The sequence below is a fragment of the Scyliorhinus torazame genome, chromosome 13, assembly GCF_047496885.1.
Source record: "Scyliorhinus torazame isolate Kashiwa2021f chromosome 13, sScyTor2.1, whole genome shotgun sequence".
In the NCBI taxonomy this organism is placed as follows: domain Eukaryota; kingdom Metazoa; phylum Chordata; class Chondrichthyes; order Carcharhiniformes; family Scyliorhinidae; genus Scyliorhinus; species Scyliorhinus torazame.
This window is the reverse complement of record NC_092719.1, coordinates 97,924,711-97,945,334: the sequence shown is the minus strand read 5'-3', so window position 1 is coordinate 97,945,334 and position 20,624 is coordinate 97,924,711. Positions and strand designations below refer to the sequence as shown.

Here is a 20,624-nt window from a genome sequence, read left to right as displayed (position 1 = left end):
AAAAGGTGGTAATATGTGGAATTCGGGGTGAGAGGAGTAGTGTGCCGTTATATAAGGTAAGGTTGGAAAGTCGAGTGGTGAAGTGGTAGTAGGAGTAATAGAGAAACTATCTTGTCCAGGAATACAGTTTATCTTGGGTAATGATATAGCAGGAAAACTGGCGTACTTACAACCAAAAAGATATAGAAATAAAACGGATGTATCAGAAAGCATACAAGAGGAATCTGAGTGTATGCCAGAATGTTACTACCGTAAAAGTGATGTCTTAATGAGAAAATGGAGACCTTTACATTTGCAGGCTGATGAAAAGTGGGCAGAAGTTCATCAAGTAGTATTGCTGGTAGGGTATAGAAAGGAGGTGTTGCGAGTGGCACATGAGGTACCAGTGGGAGGTCATTTGGGGATAAGGAAACTCAAGCTAAAATCCAGAAACATTTTTATTGGCCTGGACTACATAAAGGTGTAGTTACATTTTGTCAATCATGTCACACATGTCAAGTGATAGGGAAACCTCAAGCAGTGATAAAACCAGCGCCCTTAATACCCATTCCAGCATTTGAGGAACTAATTGATGGCGGAGGACCGCTTCCGAAAACAAAAAGTGGGAATCGATATCTTTTGACTATAATGGATGTGTCTACTAGGTTTCCAGAGGCCATTCCAGTACGTAATATTACAGCTAAAAAGATTGTGGAGGAGTTACTTAAATTACTAGATATGGACGACCCACAGAAATACAATTGGATCAAGGATCAAATTTTACCTCGAGGTTATTCAAAGAAGTTAAGGATAGCTTAGGAATAAAACAATTTTAATCCACTGCGTACCATCCAGAATTGCAGGGAGCTTAGAAAGGTGGCATCAGACATTAAAGACAATGTTGAGGGCTTATTGTCAAGATTATCCAGAGGATTGGGATAAAGGAATTCCATTCGTACTGTTTGCAATTAGGGATGCACCGAATGAGTCAATCAAATTTAGTCCTTTTGAACTAAGTTTTGGCCATGAGGTAAGAGGACCTCTTAAATTGATTCAGGAAAAATTGGTGAGTGCGAAATCGGAAATTACATTATTGGATTATGTGTCAAATTTTAGGGATCGATTAAATAGAGCATGTGAATTGGCTAGACAGCATTTACAAATTGCACAAAATATGATGAAACGGGTAGCGGACAAGAAATCCAACGTTCGTAGTTTTGCCAGTGGAGATAAAGTGTTAGTATTGTTACCAGTGGTAGGTGAACCTTTAAAAGCAAGGTTTTGTGGACCTTATCAGATTGAAAGGAAATTAAGTGAGGTGAATTATGTGGTAAAAACACCAGATAGAAGGAAGACTCACTGAGTGTGTCATGTGAATATGCTTAAAAAGTACATGAAATGAATGAAAATGAAAATCGCTTATTGTCACAAGTAGGCTTCAATGAAGTTACTGTCAAAAGCCCTTAGTCGCCACATTCCGGCGCCTGTTCGGTGAGGCTGTTACGGGAAACGGCTGTTACATTGAAAGGGAAGGAGAGAAAAAGGAGGAGGTTTTAATGATTCTAACTCAAAGTGACGAACCAAATCCTGATGACGGTGAATTTGACATACCTCAAATTGAATTGTAAAATGAGGATGTTCTTAAAAATTGGGATAAATGATTGAGTTTCCTTCCAGAGGAAAAACGAACTGACCTGAAAGAGTTATTGATATCACATGGGCAAGTTTGTAGAGATAAATTGGGAAGTACTAAAATGGCTATACATGTAGATGTGGGAAATGCTGTTCAATCAAACAACATCCATATAGACTTAACCCTTGAAAATTCGCACAGGTTAACAAAGAGATTGAAAGTATGTTTAAAAATGGCATAATTGAAGTGGGTTGCAGCCAATGGAGCTCACCCAAAGTGATAGTACCAAAACTAGACGGTACCCAACGGTTGTGTGTGGACTATAGAAAGGTTAATGCAGTTACAAGAATGGACACTTATCCTATCCCACGTTTGGAGGATTGCATTGAGAAAGTGGGACAGTCCGCTTTTATTTCCAAATTGGATTTACTTAAAGGTTACTGGCAGGTACCTTTATCCGAAAGGGAAAGGAGATTTCAACTTTTGTGACTCCAGATGGTATGTACCAATTCAAAGTTATGCCATTTGGCATGAAAAACGTCCCAGCCACATTTCAACGGTTAACTAGCAAAGTCGTTTCAGGATTACCCAATTGTGCGTTATACATCGATGATCTGGTAATTTTCAGCCAGACATGGAAAGAACATTTAAAACATCTGATGGAGTTATTCGATCGACTTCAGAAGGCGGGTTTAGAACATAGAACATTACAGCGCAGTACAGGTCCTTCGGCTCTCGATGTTGCGCCGACCTGTGAAACCACTCTAAAGCCCATCTACACTATTCCCTTATCGTCCATATGTCTATCCAATGACCATTTGAATGCCACTACTGTTGCAGGCAGGGCATTCCACGCCCTTACTACTCTCTGTATAACGAACCTACCTCTGACATCTGTCTTATATCTATGCCCCCTCAATTTAAAGCTATGTCCCCTCTTGCTAGACATCACCATCCGAGGAAAAAGGTTCTCACAGTCCACCCTATCCAATCCTCTGATCATCTTGTATGCCTCAATTAAGTCACCTCTTAACCTTCTTCTCTCCAATGAAAACAGCCTCAAGTCATTGGCATTTTGAAAAACTTGAGGATAGACAAGTCCCCCGGGCCTGACGGGATATATCCAAGGATTCTATGGGAAGCAAGAGATGAAATTGCAGAGCCGTTGGCAATGATCTTTTCGTCCTCACTGTCAACAGGGGTGGTACCAGGGGATTGGAGAGTGGCGAATGTCGTGCCCCTGTTCACAAAAGGGACTAGGGATAACCCTGGGAATTACAGGCCAGTTAGTCTTACTTCGGTGGTAGGCAAAGTAATGGAAAGGGTACTGAAGGATAGGATTTTGAGCATCTGGAAAGACACTGCTTGATTAGGGATAGTCAGCACGGATTTGTGAGGGGTAGGTCTTGCCTTACAAGTCTTATTGAATTCTTTGAGGAGGTGACCAAGCATGTGGATGAAGGTAAAGCAGTGGATGTAGTGTACATGGATTTTAGTAAGGCATTTGATAAAGTTCCCCATGGTAGGCTTATGCAGAAAGTAAGGAGGCATGGGTTAGTGGGAAATTTGGCCAGTTGGATAACGAACTGGCTAACCGATGGAAGTCAGTGAGTGGTGGTGGATGGCAAATATTCAGCCTGGATCCCAGCTACCAGTGGCGTACCGCAGGGATCAGTTCTGGGTCCTCTGCTGTTTGTGATTTTCATTAATGACTTAGATGAGGGAGTTGAAGGGTGGGTCAGTAAATTTGCAGACGATATGAAGATTGGTGGAGTTGTGGATAGTAAGGAGGGCTGTTGTCGGCTGCAAAGAGACATAGATAGGATGCAGAGCTGGGCTGAGAAGTGGCAGATGGAGTTTAACCCTGAAAAGTGTGAGGTTGTCCATTTTGGAAGGACAAATATGAATGCGGAATACAGGGTTAACGGTAGAGTTCTTGGCAATGTGGAGGAGCAGAGAGATCTTGGGGTCTATGTTCATACATCTTTGAAAGTTGCCACTCAAGTGGATAGAGTTGTGAAGAAGGCCTATGGTGTGCTCGCGTTCATTAACAGAGGGATTGAATTTAAGAGCCGTGAGGTGATGCAGCTGTACAAAACTTTGGTAAGGCCACATTTAGAGTACTGTGTACAGTTTTGGTTGCCTCATTTTAGGAAGGATGTGGAAGCTTTGGACAAGGTGCAAAGAAGATTTACCAGGATGTTGCCTAGAATGGAGAGTAGGTCTTACGAGGAAAGGTTGAGGGTGCTAGGCCTTTTCTCATTAGAACGGAGAAGGATGAGGGGCGACTTGATCGAGGTTTATAAGATGATCAGGGGAATAGATAGAGTAGACAGTCAGAGACTTTTTCCCCGGGTGGAACAAACCATTACAAGGGGACATAAATTTCAGGTGAAAGGTGGAAGATATAGGAGGGATATCAGAGGTAGGTTCTTTACCCAGAGAATAGTGGGGGCATGGAATGCACTGCTGTGGAAGTAGTTGAGTCGGAAACATTAGGGACCTTCAAGCAGCTATTGGATATGTACATGGATTACGGTAAAATGATATAGTGTAGATTTATTTGTTCTCAAGGGCAGCACGGTAGCATTGTGGATAGCACAATTGCTTCACAGCTCCAGGGTCCCAGGTTCGATTCCGGCTTGGGTCACTGTCTGTGCGGAGTCTGCACGTCCTCCCCGTGTCTGCGTGGGTTTCCTCCGGGTGCTCCGGTTTCCTCCCACAGTCCAAAGATGTGCGGGTTAGGTGAATTGGCCAATGATAAATTGCCCTTAATGTCCAAATTGCCCTTGGTGTTGGGTGGAGGTGTTGAGTTTGGGTAGGGTGCTCTTTCCAAGAGCCGGTGCAGACTCAAAGGGCCGAATGGCCTCCTTCTGCACTGTAAATTCAATGATAATCTATGATTAATCTAGGACAAAGGTTCGGCACAACATTGTGGGCCGAAGGGCCTGTTCTGTGCTGTATTTTCTATGTTCTATGTTCTAAGTCCCTCAGCCTTTCCTCATAAGATCTTCCCTCCATACCAGGCAACATTCTGGTAAATCTCCTCTGCACCCTTTCCAATGCTTCCACATTCTTCCTGTAAAGCGGCGACCAGAATTGCACACAATACTCCAAATGCAGCCGCACCAGAGTTTTGTACAGCTGCAACATGACCTCATGGCTCCGAAACTCAATCCTTCTACCAATAAAAGCAAGCACACCGTATGCCTTCTTAACAACCCTCTCAACTTGGGTGGCAACTTTCAGGGATCTATGTACATGGACACCGAGATCTCTCTGCTCATCCACACTGCCAAGAATCTTGCCATTAGCTCAGTCTTCCTGTTATTCCTTCCAAAATGAATCACCTCACACTTTTCTGCATTAAATTCCATTTGCCACCTCTCAGCCCAGCGCTGCAGCTTATCTGTGTCCCTCTGTAACTTGTAATATCCTTCCGCACTGTCCACAACTCCACCGACTTTACTGTCATCTACAAATTTACTCACCCATCCTTCTACGCCCTCCTCCAGGTCATTTATAAAAATGACAAACAGCAGTGGGCCCAAAACAGATCCTTGTGGTACACCACTAGTAACTGGACTCCAGTCTGAACATTTCCCATCAACCACCACCCTTTGTCTTCTTCCAGCTAGCCAATTTCTGATCCAAACTGCTAAATCACCCTGAATCCCATACCTCCGTATTTTCTGCAGTAGCCTACCGTGGGGAACCTTATCAAACTCTTTACTGAAATCCATATACACCACATCAACTGCTTTACCCTCATCCACCTGTTTGGTCACCTTCTCAAAGAACTCAATAAGGTTTGTGAGGCATGACCTACCCTTCACAAAACCGTGTTGACTATCTCTAATCAAATTATTCTTTTCCAGATGATTATACATCCTATCTCTTATAAACCTTTCCAAGATTTTGCCCACGACAGAAGTAAGGCTCACTGGTCTATAGTTACCGAGGTTGTCTCTACTCCCCTCCTTGAACAAGGGGACAACATTTGCTATCCTCCAGTCTTCTGGCACTATTCCTGTAGACAAAGATGACTTAAAGATCAAAGCCAAAGGCTCAGCAATCTCCTCCCTAGATTCCCAGAGAATCCTAGGATAAATCCCATCCAGCCCAGGGGACTTATCTATTTTCACACTTTCCAGAATTGCTAACACCTCCTCCTTATGAACCTCAAGCCCTTCTAGTCTAGTAGCCTGAATCTCAGTATTCTGCCCGACAACATTGTCTTTTTCCTGTTTGAATACTGACGAAAAATATTCATTTAGCACCTCTCCTATCTCCTCGGACTCCAAGCACAACTTCCCACTACTGCCCTTGACTGGCCCTACAGTTACCCTAGTCATTTGTTTATTCCTGACATTTCTATGGAAAGCTTTAGGGGTATCCTTGATCCTACCTGCCAAAGTCTTCTCATGTCCCCTCCTGGCTCTTAGCTCTCTCTTTAGGTCCTTCCTAGCTAACTTAGAACTCTGGAGTGCCCTTACTGAACATTCATGTCTCATCTTTATATAAGCCTCCTTCCTCTTGACAAGTGTTTCGACTGCTTTAGTAAACCACGGTTCCCTTGCTCGACCACTTCCTCCCTGCCTGACAGGTACATACTTATCAAGGACACGCAGTAGCTGTTCCTTGAACAAGCTCCACATTTCCATTGTGCCCATCCCCTGCAGTTTTCCTCTCCATCCGATGCATCCTAAGTCTTGCCTCATCGCATCATAATTGCCTTTTTCCCAGATATAACTCTTGCCCTGCGGGATATACCTATCCCTTTCCATCACTAAAGTAAACGTAATCGACTTGTGGTCACTATCACCAAAGTGCTCACCTACCTCCAAATCTAGCACCTGTCCTGGTTCATTACCCAGTACCAAATCCAATATGGCCTCGCCTCTCGTTGGCCTATCTACATACTGTGTCAGGAAACAGTATTCTGTTGTATTCTTTGGTGGGGTGTATTTGATTTACTGGTTGCTAAGATATTCACTTTGTTTTAAAAAGGTAAACTTGAGTTCATAGGATAAACATTGTTTTGTTTTTAAAAAAACACTGGTCCATGTCTGCTGTACCATACCTGTAGAGTGAGCCGTGTGCTCCCCATACCACAATCTATTAAACGTTGTGGGTCAGATGAACTCCATGATATACTTTGGAGTTCTCTAAACCCTGACCCATAACACAAGATGGTGAAGAAATTTGAATAGAGTAAAAATATTAATGTTTAAGTGGCGATGGACTGGGAGACATAGCAAGAGGTGAACAGGACCTTGCTCAAGTTAGGATCTGGCAGTAGAATTTTGGATGAGCTGAAGTTTACAGGAGATGGTCGGTATGTTTTCAGAAAGAGCATTGCAATAGTCACGTTTTAAGATGACATGAGCATGAATGATGGTTCTAGCAACAAATAGGGAGAGGCAGGGAGATGGGAGTAGGCAACCTTGGTGTTGAAGAGAGCCGCGCAGGACACCAAGGTTGTAAACCAAGGTTTCAGCTTTAGACGCTGACCAAGAAGGGAAATGGAGTCTGTGACTAAGAACAGAGTTTGTGGCAGGGCCAAAGGCAATGGTTTTGGGGTTCAAAGTGATTGAAAGAAGGAGGTGGTGATTCCTGGGTGTCATTAAGAACATAAGAACAAAAGAACTAGGAGCAGGAGTAGGCCATCTGGCCCCTCGAGCCTGCTCCACCATTCAATGAGATCATGGCTGATCTTTTGGGGACTCAGCTCCACTTTCCGGCCCGAACACCATAACCCTTAATCCCTTTATTCTTCAAAAAACTATCTATCATTGTCTTAAAAACATTTAATGAAGGAGCCTCTACTGCTTCACTGGGCAAGGAATTCCATAGATTCACAACCCTTTGGATGAAGAAGTTCCTCCTAAACTCAGTCCTAAATCTACTTCCCCTTATTTTGAGGCTATGCCCCCTAGTTCTGCTTTCACCCGCCAGTGGAAACAATCTGCCCGCATCTATCCTATCTATTCCCTTCATAATCTTATATGTTTCTATAAGATCCCCCCTCATCCTTCTAAATTCCAACGAGTACAGTCCCAGTCTACTCAACCTCTCCTCGTAATCCAACCCCTTCAGCTCTGGGATTAACCTAGTGAATCTCCTCTGCACACCCTCCAGTGCCAGTACGTCCTTTCTCAAGTAAGGAGACCAAAACTGAACACAATACTCCAGGTGTGGCCTCACTAACACCTTATACAATTGCAGCAGAACCTCCCTAGTCTTAAACTCCATCCCTCTAGCAATGAAGGACAAAATTCCATTTTGCCTTCTTAATCAGCTGTTGCACCTGAAAACCAACTTTCTGCGACTCATGCACTAGCACACCCAGGTCTCTCTGCACAGCAGCATGTTTTAATATTTTATCGTTTAAATAATAATCCCTTTTGCCGTTATTCTTACCAAAACGGATAACCTCACATTTGGCACACATTTGGAACCTGACGCTTTATCTCGCATGATGTCCGCAGGCGGCAACATGTAACTATGGAAGCGGTGGGAGCCAGGGCTAGACCCTTTTGGGCTCCAGGGGTAACAAAGCAGGGGTGAGTGGGGAAGCCATTGCAGGAGATACTCTGGCTACGATTAGATAGGTAAGAGATTATGTTGTACTGTGGAAGAACCCTTACGGGTGAAAATGTGAACTGGAATAATGTTCCCGGGCACTATTTTGGAGTATTTTCTGCGCTGTTGTGTTCACACAGTAATATAAAAGAACCAACGTAAATGTGGCCTGTATGGGAACTTTCCAGGTTACCACACATACTGGAAGGGACACTGGTCATCAAGTAAGTTTATTTTAGCAAACTTCTCCTGACATCTTTAAAGTATTGTACAGCCCAGGTACTTCCATTCCTCAACCTCTTAAAATGTGTTCATATGAACAGGGTATAAATGTGCAGAGATCACTGAAGGTGGCAGGGCAGGTGGAGAGAGCAGTTAACAAAGCAAATAGTATTTTGGGCTTTATTAATAGAGGCATAGAGAACAAGAACAAGGAGGTTATGCTGCACTTATACAATACACTAGTTAGACCTCGGCTGGAATATTATGTACAGTTCTGGCCGCCACACTTCAGGAAGGATGTGAACACAATGGTGTGAGTACAGAAAAGTTCACAAGAATGGTTCCAGGGATGAGAAACTTCAGTTACAGGGATAGATTGGACAGGTTGGGACTGTTCTCCTTGGAGAGAAGAAGGCTAAGAGGAGATTTGATAGAGATGTTCAAAATCATGAGGCTGGTCAGAGTAGACAGAAACTGTTTCTGCTCGTGAAAGGATCAACATCGAGAGGGCACGTGGTTGGAGCCTAGAATGTGCTGCCTGGAAGTGTGGTGGAGGCAGGTTCAATCGAGACATTCAATAGGGTGATTATTTGAATAGAAACAATGTTAAGGGGTTTGGGGTAAAGGCAGGGGAATGACTCTAAGTTATGATGCTCGTTTGGAGAACCAGTGCAGACATGATGGGCCAAATGGCCTCCTTCTGCACCATAACAATTCAGTGATTATGTGGCACCCTCCCGTGCCTAAGAAGGATTGGAAAGTTAAAAACATCTGTACTTCCAACCGGATTTCACGTAGTCACCTAGGATGCGTTCCATCTGGGTCAGGTGATGTCTCTACTTTGCATGTGGCGAATCATTTTAAATGTCTCTTTATTTTTGTCCTATTTGATTTCTTTAGTGCTCCTTTTTAACTATGATATTTGCATATTGTCATCTTTCGTGAAAACCTGTGTAATGATTGTAATGATTGGCTAGCCTTCTCCAAGTTGTCTCATTCATTTCTTACAATTGTTTTCAGAGACTGTAGAAATCACTCCACCGACTGTGTCAACTGTTTCATCTGTGAGTACAGCCTCTCTCGACACTCTGTATACTGGCTCCTCCAATTCACCTGAGCCACAGCCATCCACAGCCATTTCCAGTCCTTCAGAGACCCCTCCACCCCTCCCAATCCGAAGCACTTTTACTGCCCCCAGATATCCAACCAGTATACCTCTCCAGGCTGACGCAAGCTCAACACCTTCAGCTCAGGCCCTCAGTCCCAGCTGTCAGCTGCAAGCACCCACTGATATCGATATGGACCCTGGAAGGGTGCTCCATCAAAGCCAGAACAAAGAGACTGCATCATCAGTGTCACCTCCGGTTGAAACGCAGCAGGACAAGCTCATTGCCTCGGTGCCCAAGACCATTGGAGCCGAGCTAATTGAACTGGTTCGTAAAAATACTAATCTCAGCTATGAGCTGTCAAGGGTGGCGATTGGTGTGATGGTCGGTCACATTCAGAGTTCAGTCCCGGCTGTCGTGGATGTCATGGAGCAGATTCTCTTGTCGTTGGTGGAGAGTAAGGTAAGTTACTGGGCCCTGTCTGCTGTGATGGTTTTCTGTTCCTATCTGAGTGAAGGAGCCAAATCCAAATACATGGGCCGGGATTCTCCAAAATCCCAGACATGTGTTGGCGCCGGCGTCAAAACCGGCGCGAGCGACACCGGCGTCAACGGGCCTCCAGGCCCAGTCATTCACCCCGTCCTCGGGGCTTAGAACGGCGCCGGGGTGCTGTGCGCTTCTCCGGCGCCGAAAGCCGGCCCCACACGGCCGGGGAGAGTCCGCGCGTGCCACGGCCGCCGCAGGTCCGTGCATGCGCGCCACGGCCGGCGCGGGTCCGTGCATGCCCGCCACGGCCGTCTCTGCGCCGGCCCCCGGGCAATATGGCGGAGGCCTACAGGAGCCCGGCGCAGAGGAACATAGGCCCACCCCGGAATTAGCGCGCCTGCCGATCGGTTGCCCCCGATCGCGGGCCCGGCCACCGCGGAGGCCCTCTCCCCAGAGTCGGCTCCGCCCGCAGCCAGAACGGCGTGATCCTGCTGGGTGGGACCATACGCAAACAACGCCGGCAGATCTCAGCGGGCACTCGGCTCGTCGAGCGCGGAGAATCGCCGCGGGGGCCGCTTTCAATGGCCTCCGACCGGCACCGCGGCGACCATGCCGGCGCAATTGCCGCCAATTCTCCGGCCGCCGGAGTATCGGCAGCCCGGCATCGGAGCGGCGTGGCGGGATTCGCACACCGCCGCGTGGTGTTTAAAATTCTGTCTTTTTTAAAAATATGCCCTTTTCACTATTCTGGTTAGAAATGATAGTAATACTTGGACAATGTGTTCACTGAGAATATTACCTGGGTTTTGCATTTTTTACTGATTTCATTGAATAAAATAAATTCCTCTGATGTTCTGAAGGTTTCACAGTTCCTGAGGAAGTACTCCGGCTAACTTCATCTTCCTCCTTCAGTTGTGTAGTGGGCACTGCTACTTAGAGGGTTGTTTTTGCTGACCTCACCAGGCAGCGCCTTAGTGACAAAGAACAGCAACCCTGGCCTGTTTTTCCATCTCTTCACACATTTCTCATGAACTTAAAATCAGTAACATGACTAGTATCTTCCTGGGCAGGGTAGGCTAGTGCACCTGCAAGTGCTTTTCTCCAGGATCATTTCCTCTTTAAACTCAGGTTACCCTGTTTATTATCCTGGGGCAGTTGGGAGCTACGCTTCACAGATATGCAACTAAATTGGCTGTTGTTTATAGCATTAGCTGCCAACTTGGCCCTATAGCTCCACATCCCTCTGATGTTGCAGGACAGACATGAAATTCCGCACATGACCCTGACTCGGACATAGGAACATAATCATGTGACCCATCAAACCGATTCCACTATTACGTACGATCAAGGCTGACCTTTGACCTCAATTCCCATTTTCCCTTGATTCCCTCAGAGACAAATTTTGTCTATTGTCTATTCTAGCCTTAGTCTATTTGTCTATTTGTCTATTTGTCTATTCTAGCCTTAAATATTCAGCAATATTCAATAACTCTCTGGGATAGAGAATTTCACACACATGAGATTCTGAGGCAGGTTTGACTGAGCGAGACAAGAACTGGGGAGCCATGATCTTACTGAATTCTGAATCGGGCTCGAGGGGCCACTGCTCCTGATTATTATATTTTGGGTTTTTTTTTCAATTAAGGGCCAACCCTCCTACCTTGCACATCTTTCAGTTGTGGGGGTGAGACCCACGCAGACACTGGGAGAATGTGCAAATTCCACACGGACAGTGACCCGGGGCTGCGATCGAAACCGGGTCCTCAACATCGTGAGGCAGCAGTGCTAGCCACTGTGCCACCCCCTGATTCCTCTGTTATGTACTTTGGGTCAAGAAACAGGGCAGCACGGTAGCATTGTGGAGAGCACAATTGCTTCACAGCTCCAGGGTCCCAGGTTCGATTCCGGCTTTGGTCACTGTCTGTGCGGAGTCTGCACATCCTCCCCGTGTGCGTGGGTTTCCTCCGGGTGCTCCGGTTTCCTCCCACAGTCCAAAGATCTGCAGGTTAGGTGGATTGGCCATGATAAATTGCCCTTAGTGTCCAAAATTGCCCTTAGTGTTGGGTGGGGTTACTGGGTTATGGGGATAGGGTGGAGGTGTTGACCTTGGGTAGGGTGCTCTTTCCAAGAGCCGGTGCAGACTCGATGGGCCGAATGGCCTCCTTCTACACTGTAAATTCTATGATAATCTATGATATCTCCTCAACATCACCCTAAATGATTTTTCTTTTAAATTTAGAGTACCCAATTCATTTTTTCCAATTAAGGGGCAATTTGGCGTGACCAGTCCCCCTAACCTGCACATCTTTGGGTTGTGGGGGGTGAAACCCATGCAGACACTGGGAGAATGTGCAAATTCCACACGGCCAGTGACCCAGGGCCGGGATCGAACCTCGGACCACAGCGCCGTGAGGCAGCTGTGTTAACCACTGTGCCCGCGTGCTGCCCTCCCCCTAAGTGATTAACCCTTTATCCTGAGGCTCTGCCCCATTTTAGATTCTCCAACCAGGGGAACAATCTCCGTATCCACCCTGTCAAACCCCTTAAATCTTGCATGTTTCAATGAGATCACCTCTCAATCTTCTAAACTCCAGAACATATCGACCCAATTTGCTCAGCCTCTCGTCATAGGACAACCCCCTCATCCCAGGGACCAATCAGGTCAACCTTCACTCGAACCACCTCCAATGAAAGTATTTCCTTCCTGAAATATGGAGACCAATGCTGCTCCATTTTCCAGATGTGGTCTCACCAAAGCCCCGTGCGATTGCAGCAAGATTTCTTTATTCTGGAATGTGGTGACTAGGGGCTTTTCACAGTAATTTCTTAGCAGTGTTAATGTAAGCCTACTTGTGACACTAATAAAGATTATTATTATTAATTCCCTCCGAGTTTTCATGCTTTTTTATCCTTCCGTCAAATCCTGGCACTTTCCCGCATTATATTCCATCTGCCTCCTTGTTGCCCGGTCACTTCACTTATCTAAATCTCTTTGCAACCTCATTTTATCCTCCCCGCAGCTTTTATTTCTATTGAACTTTGTATTGCCGGCAAACTTAGATACGTTACTCTCGGTTTCTTTGTCTAAATCTGTAACCTTGGTGGCAAATAGCCGAGACCCCAGCACTGATCCCTGCTACACTCCACTAGTCACAGCTTTTCAACTTGAAAATGCCCCAGCTATCCCTGCTCTTTGCTTCCTGTCTATTAACCAATCCTCTATCCTTGCTGATGTATTGTCCCAAACTCCATGGCCTTTTGTATGGCACCATATCAAATACCTTTGGGAAATCCCAGTGTACTGTTACGTCCTCAAAAAAAGCTCTTAAATTTGTCAAATACGATTTCTCTTTTTCAAAACCAGGTTGACTGTGATAATACTGTGATTTTCTTAGTGCATTGTTAAGACTTCCTCAACAATAGTATTTTCCAGACAGCTGGTGTCTGGCTAACTGACCTTGTTTCCTCTCTCTCCTTTCTTCAATAGTCGGGTTATATTTGTTATCTCCAGTCCACTGGGACCATTACAGAATCTGGGGCATTTTGGAAATTCAAAGCCTGTGTATCCACTATCTCTGCAGTTATCTCTTTTAGAAAGCTGGGATGTTGGCCATCAGATTCTGGGGATACTCCAGTACTGTTTGTGCTGATATTAATTACCTTAAGTTCCTCACTCTTAGCCCCTTGACTACCCTCTATTTCTGGTCATTTGTGTCTACTGATATGTTCAGACCAATACAAAATATTTGTTCAGTGTCTGCCATGTCATCATTCCCCATCATATTTCTCCCGTCTCTTACTCTAGGGGACCAATGTTAGCTACTCTACTTTTTAGATACTTGTGAAAGTTCTATATATTTCTGGTTGACTTCATCTCATTCTATTTATGACCAACCTTTGTTGGTTTCTAGAACACTCCCAATCCTCAGGCTTACAGCTGTTCTTTGCCACATTATAGGCCTCCTCTTTTAATCTAATATCATTGTTAAATTTTAGTGAGCCATGGGCAAATCTGTCATGATTTGTCTTTTAATGGAATGTATTTTTGTTGATTTTAAATTGCTTCTTTAAATGTTTCCTTTTTTTACTGCCTTTTTCTGTTCCTTTATTTACCAAACTAATCTTAGTCAGTCCTCTCCTCATATCTACATAATTGGCTTTGTCTAAGATTCAGCTTCTTGTTGGGGACTGGAATATGTTGCTTTTAAACTTATATAAAATTCAATTGTATTATGATCACTTTTTTCCATTAAAATCTTTTACTATGAGAGTATTAATTAACCCTGCTTCTTGCTCTATTCTTGGTTGGTTCCACAATGTTTTGTTCCAGGACACTGTCAGAAAAACAATCTTAAAAACTCATCTCCCAGACCACCTTTGTTAATTTGATTGATCTAGTCTGTATGAAGATGCCCACTCCCCACAATGATTACATTGCCTTCATTACCAGCTTCAGTAAGTTCTTGCTTTGTGTGGTATAACTACTGTTAGGAGGCCAAACACTTTCTTAATAAATGTTTTATTAAAGTTTTTCCAATGAGCGTTTTTACATAACAAAAATAGAAATACAGATTGTGATAGAAAATAACAATAAACACAGCCCAAACCTTACAATGAAACTACTTACACAACATAGAACATAGAACATTACAGCGCAGTACAGGCCCTTCAGCCCTCGATGTTGCGCCGACCTGTGAAACCACTCTAAAGCCCATCTACACTATACCCTTATCGTCCATATGTCTATCCAATGACCATTTGAATGCGCTTAGTGTTGGCGAGTCCACTACTGTTGCAGGCAGGGCATTCCACACCCTTACTACTCTCTGAGTAAAGAACCTACCTCTGGCATCTGTCTTGTATATATCTCCCCTCAATTTAAAGCTATGTGCCCTCGTGTTAGACATCACCAGCCGAGGAAACAGGCTCTCACTGTCCACCCTATCCAATCCTCTGATCATCTTGTGTGCCTCAATTAAGTCACCTCTTAACCTTCTTCTCTCTAACCAAAACAGCCTCAAGTCCCTCAGCCTTTCCTCATAAGATCTTCCCTCCATACCAGGCAACATACTGGTAAATCTCCTCTGCATCCTTTCCAATGCTTCCACATCCTTCCTATAATGCGGCGACCAAAATTGCACGCAATACTCCAAATGCGGCCGCACCAGAGTTTTGTACAGCTGCAACATGACCTCATGGCTCCGAAACTCAATCCCTCTACCAATAAAAGCTAACGCACCGTACGCCTTCTTAACAACCCTCTCAACCTGAGTGGCAACTTTCAGGGATCTATGTACATGGACACCGAGATCTCTCTGCTCATCCACACTGCCAAGAATCTTACCATTAGCCCAGGACTCAGTCTTCCTGTTATTCCTTCCAAAATGAATCACCTCACACTTTTCTGCATTAAACTCCATTTGCCACCTTTCAGCCCAGCGCTGCAGCTTATCTATGTCCCTCTGTAACTTGTAACATCCTTCCGCACTGTCTACAACTCCACCAACTTTAGTGTCATCTGCAAATTTACTCACCCATCCTTCTACGCCCTCCTCCAGGTCAAATTTATAAAAATGACAAATAGCAGTGACCCCAAAACAGATCCTTGTGGTACACCACTAGTAACTGGACTCCACTCTGAACATTTCCCATCAACCACCACCCTTTGTCTTCTTCCAGCTAGCCAATTTCTGATCCAAACTGCTAAATCACCCTGAATCTCATGCCTCCGTATTTTCTGCAGTAGCCTACCGTGGGGAACCTTCTCAAACACTTTACTGAAATCCATATACATCACATCAACTGCTTTACCCTCATCCACCTGCTTGGTCACCTTCTCAAAGAACTCAATAAGGTTTGTGAGACACGATCTAACCTTCACAAAACCGTGTTGACTATCTCTAATCAAATTATTCCTTTCCAGATGATTATACATCCTATCTCTTATAAACCTTACCAAGGTTTTGCCCACAACAGAAGTAAGGCTCACTGGTCTATAGTTACCGGGGTTGTCTCTACTCCCCTTCTTGAACAAGGGGACAACATTTGCTATCCTCCAGTCTTCTGGCACTATTCCTGTAGACAAAGATGACGTAAAGATCAAAGCCAAAGGTCGGCAATCTCCTTCCTAGATTCCCAGAGAATCCTAGGATAAATCCTATCCGACCCAGGGGACTTATCTATTTTCACACTTTCCAGAATTGCTAACACCTCCTCCTTATGAACCTCAAGCCCTTCTAGTCTAGCAGCCTGAATCTCAGTATTCTCCTCGACAACATTGTCATTTTCCTGTGTGAATATTGATGAAAAATATTCATTTAGCACCTCTCCAATCTCCTCGGACTCCAAGCACAACTTCCCACTACTGTCCTTGACTGGCCCTACTCTTACCCTAGTCATTTGTTTATTCCTGACATATCTATAGAAAGCTTTAGGGGTATCCTTGATCCTACCTGCCAAAGACTTCTCATGTCCCCTCCTGGCTCTTCTTAGCTCTCTCCTTAGGTCCTTCCTAGCTAACTTGTAACTCTCGAGCGCCCTAACTGAACCTTCATGTCTCATCTTTACAGAAGCCTCCTTCTTCCTCTTGACAAGTGTTTCGACTGCTTTAGTAAACCACGGTTCCCTCATTCGACCACTTCCTCCCTGCCTGACAGGTACATACTTATCAAGGACACGCAGTAGCTGTTCCTTTAACAAGCTCCACATTTCCATTGTGCCCATCCCCTGCAGTTTTCCTCTCCACACGATGCCTCCTAAGTCTTGCCTCATCGCATCATAATTGCTTTTCCCCCAGATATAGCACTTGCCCTGTGGTATATACCTATCCTTTTCCATCACTAAAGTAAACTTAATTGAATTGTGGTCACTATCACCAAAGTGCTCACCTACCTCCAAATCTAACACCTGTCCTGGTTCATTACCCAGTACCAAATCCAATATGGCCTTGCCTCTCATTGGCCTATCTACATACTGTGTCAGGAAACCCTCCACACATTGGACAAAAACAGACCCATCTAAAGTACTAGAACTATAGCGTTTCCAGTCAATATTTGGAAAGTTAAAGTCCCCCATAACAACTACCCTGTTGCTTTTGCTCCTATCCAGAATCATCTTTGCAATCCTTTCCTCTACATCTCTGGAACTATTCGGAGGCCTATAGAAAACCCCTAACAGGGTGACCTCCTTTCTTGTTTCTACCCTCAGCCCATACTACCTCAGTAGACGAGTTCTCATCAAACGTCCTTTCTGCCACCGTAATACTGTCCTTGACTAACAATGCCACCCCTCCCCCTCTTTTACCACCTTCCCTGAGCTTACTGAAATATCTAAACCCCGGCACCTGCAACAACCATTCCTGTCCCTGCTCTATCCATGTCTCCGAAATGACCACAACATCGAAGTCCCAGGTACCAACCCAGGCCGCATGTTCACCCACCTTATTCCGGATGCTCCTGGCATTGAAGAAGGCACACTTTAAACCACCTTCCTGCCTGCCGGTACACTCCTGCAACTTTGAAACCTTACTCATGACCTCACTACTCTCAACCTCCTGTATAGTGGAGCTACAATTCAGGTTCCCAAACCTCTGCTGAACTAGTTTAAACCCTCCCGAAGAGCATTAGCAAATTTCCCCCCCAGGATATTGTTACCCCTCTGGTCCAGGTGTAGACCATCCTGTTTGTAGAGGCCCCACCAACCCAGAATGAGCCCCAATTATCCAGAAACCTGAAACCCTCCCTCCTGCACCATCCCTGTAGCCACGTGTTCAACTCCTCTCTCTCCCTATTCCTCGTCTCGCTATCACGTGGCACGGGTAACAACCCAGAGATAATAACTCTGTTTGTCCTAGATCTAAGTTTCCACCCTAGCTCCCTGAATTCCTGCCTTACATCCCTATCCCTTTTCCTACCTATGTCGTTGGTACCTATGTGGACCACGACTTGGGGCTGCTCACACAGAATTTTTTTTTTTTAAACAGAGCAAGGTGGGTTTTGTCTCCGTGCCCAACTCACATTATATCAACAGTACCCCCCCCCCCCCCCCCCACCTGAACCCCCCCTTCTCCCCAAGATGCTGCTGCTGACACTTACTGCTCCCCTAGAAAGTCAAGGAAAGGTTGCCACCACTGGGAGAACCCCATCAAGGACCCTCTCAAGGCAAACTTTATTTGCTCCAGGCTGAGGAACCCCGCCATGTCGCTAACCCAGGTCTCCACACTCGGGGATTTCGAGTCCCTCCACATTAACAAGATCCGTCTCCGGGCTACCAGGGAGGCAAAGGCCAACACCTCGGCCTCTTTCGCTTCCTGCACTCCCGGATCCTCCGAAACCCCAAATATCGCTACCGCTGGGCTCGCCTACACCCGAGTGTCCAAAACCCTAGACATCACCCTTGCAAACTCCTGCCAGAATCCTTTAAGAGCCAGGCATGCCCAAAACATATGGGCATGATTCGCCGGACTCCCCACACACCTCGGGCACCTGTCCTCCACCCCAAAAAACCTACTCATTCTTGCCGCTGTCATATGCGCCCGATGCACCTTCTTAAACTGGATTAATCCGAGCCTGGCACATGATGAGGAGGAGTTCACACTGCCCAGGGCATCGGCCCACAGGCCCTCATCCAGCTCTTCGCCCTGCTCCTCCTCCCACTTATCCTTCAACTCCCCCACTGAGGCTTCCTCTACCTCCTGCAGCTCCTGATATATGTCAGACACCTTCCCTTCCCCTACCCAGACGTTAGACACCACCCTATCCTGGATCCTATGTGGGGGCAGCCGTGGGAATGTCCGACGGGGGGCAGGCCGAACCTCTGCTCCAGCGCCTGCATGCTGGGGAAGACCCCGTCTATAAACAGGTCCCCCATCCTCCTAATACCTGCCCTGTACCAGCCTTGGTACCCCCCCACCCAACCTACCCGGGCAAATCTGTGGTTATTCCGTATTGGGGTCCGCACCGAGGCCCCCTCCTCTCCCCTGTGTCTCCTCCACTGCCCCCAGATCCTCAGTGCCGCCGTCACCACCGGACTAGTGGTGTATCGCGCCGGCGAGAACGGCAGCGGAGCCGTAACAAGTGCCCCCAGACTGGTGCCTCTACACGACGCCGCCTCCAACAGCCCCCACGCAGCCCCCTCCTCCATCATCCATTTCCTGATCATGGCCACATTGGCCGCCCAGTAGTGACTGCAGAAGTTCAGCAGAGCCAGTCCTCCCCCCAAGAATACCCTTTTGACTCACGGGGTTTTATTCGCCCACACAAATCCCGTAACAATCCTATTCACCTGCTTAAAGAAGGACTTGGGGATGAAAATGGGAGGCACTGAAATACGAAGAGGAACCTGGGGAGAACCGTCATCTTCACCGTCTGCACCCGTCCCGCCAGGGAAAGCGGGAGCATATCCCACCTTTTAAACTCTCCCTCCATCTGCTCCACTAGCCGGGTTAAGTTGAGCCTGTACAGGGCATCCCAGTTCCTGGCCACTTGTATCCCCAAGTACTGAAAGCTCCTCTCCACTACCTTGAGCGGGAGCTCCCTCAGTTTCTCCTCCTGACCCCTACCGTGGACCACGAACAGCTCACTCTTTCCCACGTTCAACTTATACCCCGAGAACCTCCCAAAGTCCCCCAGGATCCGCATGACCTCCCCCATCCCCTCCAATGGGTCCGAAATATACAACAGCAGGTCATCCGCGTAGAGGGAGACCCGGTGCTCCTCCCCTCCGCGCACCAGCCTCCTCGAATCCCCCGAAGTCCTGAGCGCAATGGCTAACTGCTCAATTGCCAGAGCAAACAGCAACAGGGACAGGGGACACCCCTGTCTCGTCCCCGGTGCAGCCTGAAATATTCCGACCTTAGCCGGTTTGTGGACACACTCGCTACAGGGGCCTGATACAGCAGCTTGACCCACCGTATAAATCCCTCCCCAAATCCAAACCTGCCTAGCGCCTCCCACAGATACTCCCACTCCACCCTGTCTAAGGCCCCCCCCCCCCCCCCCCCCATCATAATATTCAGGAGCCTCCTCACATTCGTGTTCAGCTGCCTGCCTTTAACAAAACCCGTCTGGTCCTCCCCAATCACTCCCGGGACACAGTCCTCTATTCTGGTGGCCTGGATTTTTGCCAACTGCTTGGCATCCACGTTCAGGAGCGATATCGGCCTGTAGGACCCACACTGAAGCGGATCCTTCTCCTCCTTCTTCAGGATAGGCGGGATCAATGCCTGCGACATTGTCGGGGGAAGGGTTCCTCTCTCCTTTGCCTCATTGAAGGTTCTCATCAGGAGCGGGCTCAGCAGCTCCGAGAACTTCTTATAGAATTCTATGGGGAAGCCATCCGGGCCCGGGGCCTTGCCCGTCTGCATGCCTGCCAGCCCCTGACTACCTCCTCCAACTCAATCGGGGCCCCCAGTCCCTCCACCCGCTCTGCTTCCACCCTTGGGAACCTCAACCAGTCCATAAACTGCCTCATCCCTTCCCCCTCCCCGGAGGGTTCCGACTCGTATAACCTTCCGTAGAACTCCCTGAAGACTTCATTAACCCTCTCTGGGCTCAGCACCATGTTGCCTTCCCTATCCCACACTCCCCCAATCTCTCTGGCCGCCTCCCTCCTGC

At 46.6% G+C, this 20,624-nt stretch overlaps 1 protein-coding gene across 2 annotated transcripts in view; it reads left to right on the top strand.

The window, feature by feature from the left end:
* The window catches only part of nckipsd (NCK interacting protein with SH3 domain), a 429,686-nt gene that overhangs the window by 274,365 nt on the left and 134,697 nt on the right, over positions 1-20,624 (top strand). For both annotated transcript variants that reach the window (XM_072471987.1, XM_072471988.1), the window contains one exon: positions 9,440-9,987. In XM_072471987.1, the coding sequence (XP_072328088.1) occupies positions 9,440-9,987 (548 nt within the window). The remainder of the gene's footprint in view (positions 1-9,439; positions 9,988-20,624) is intronic.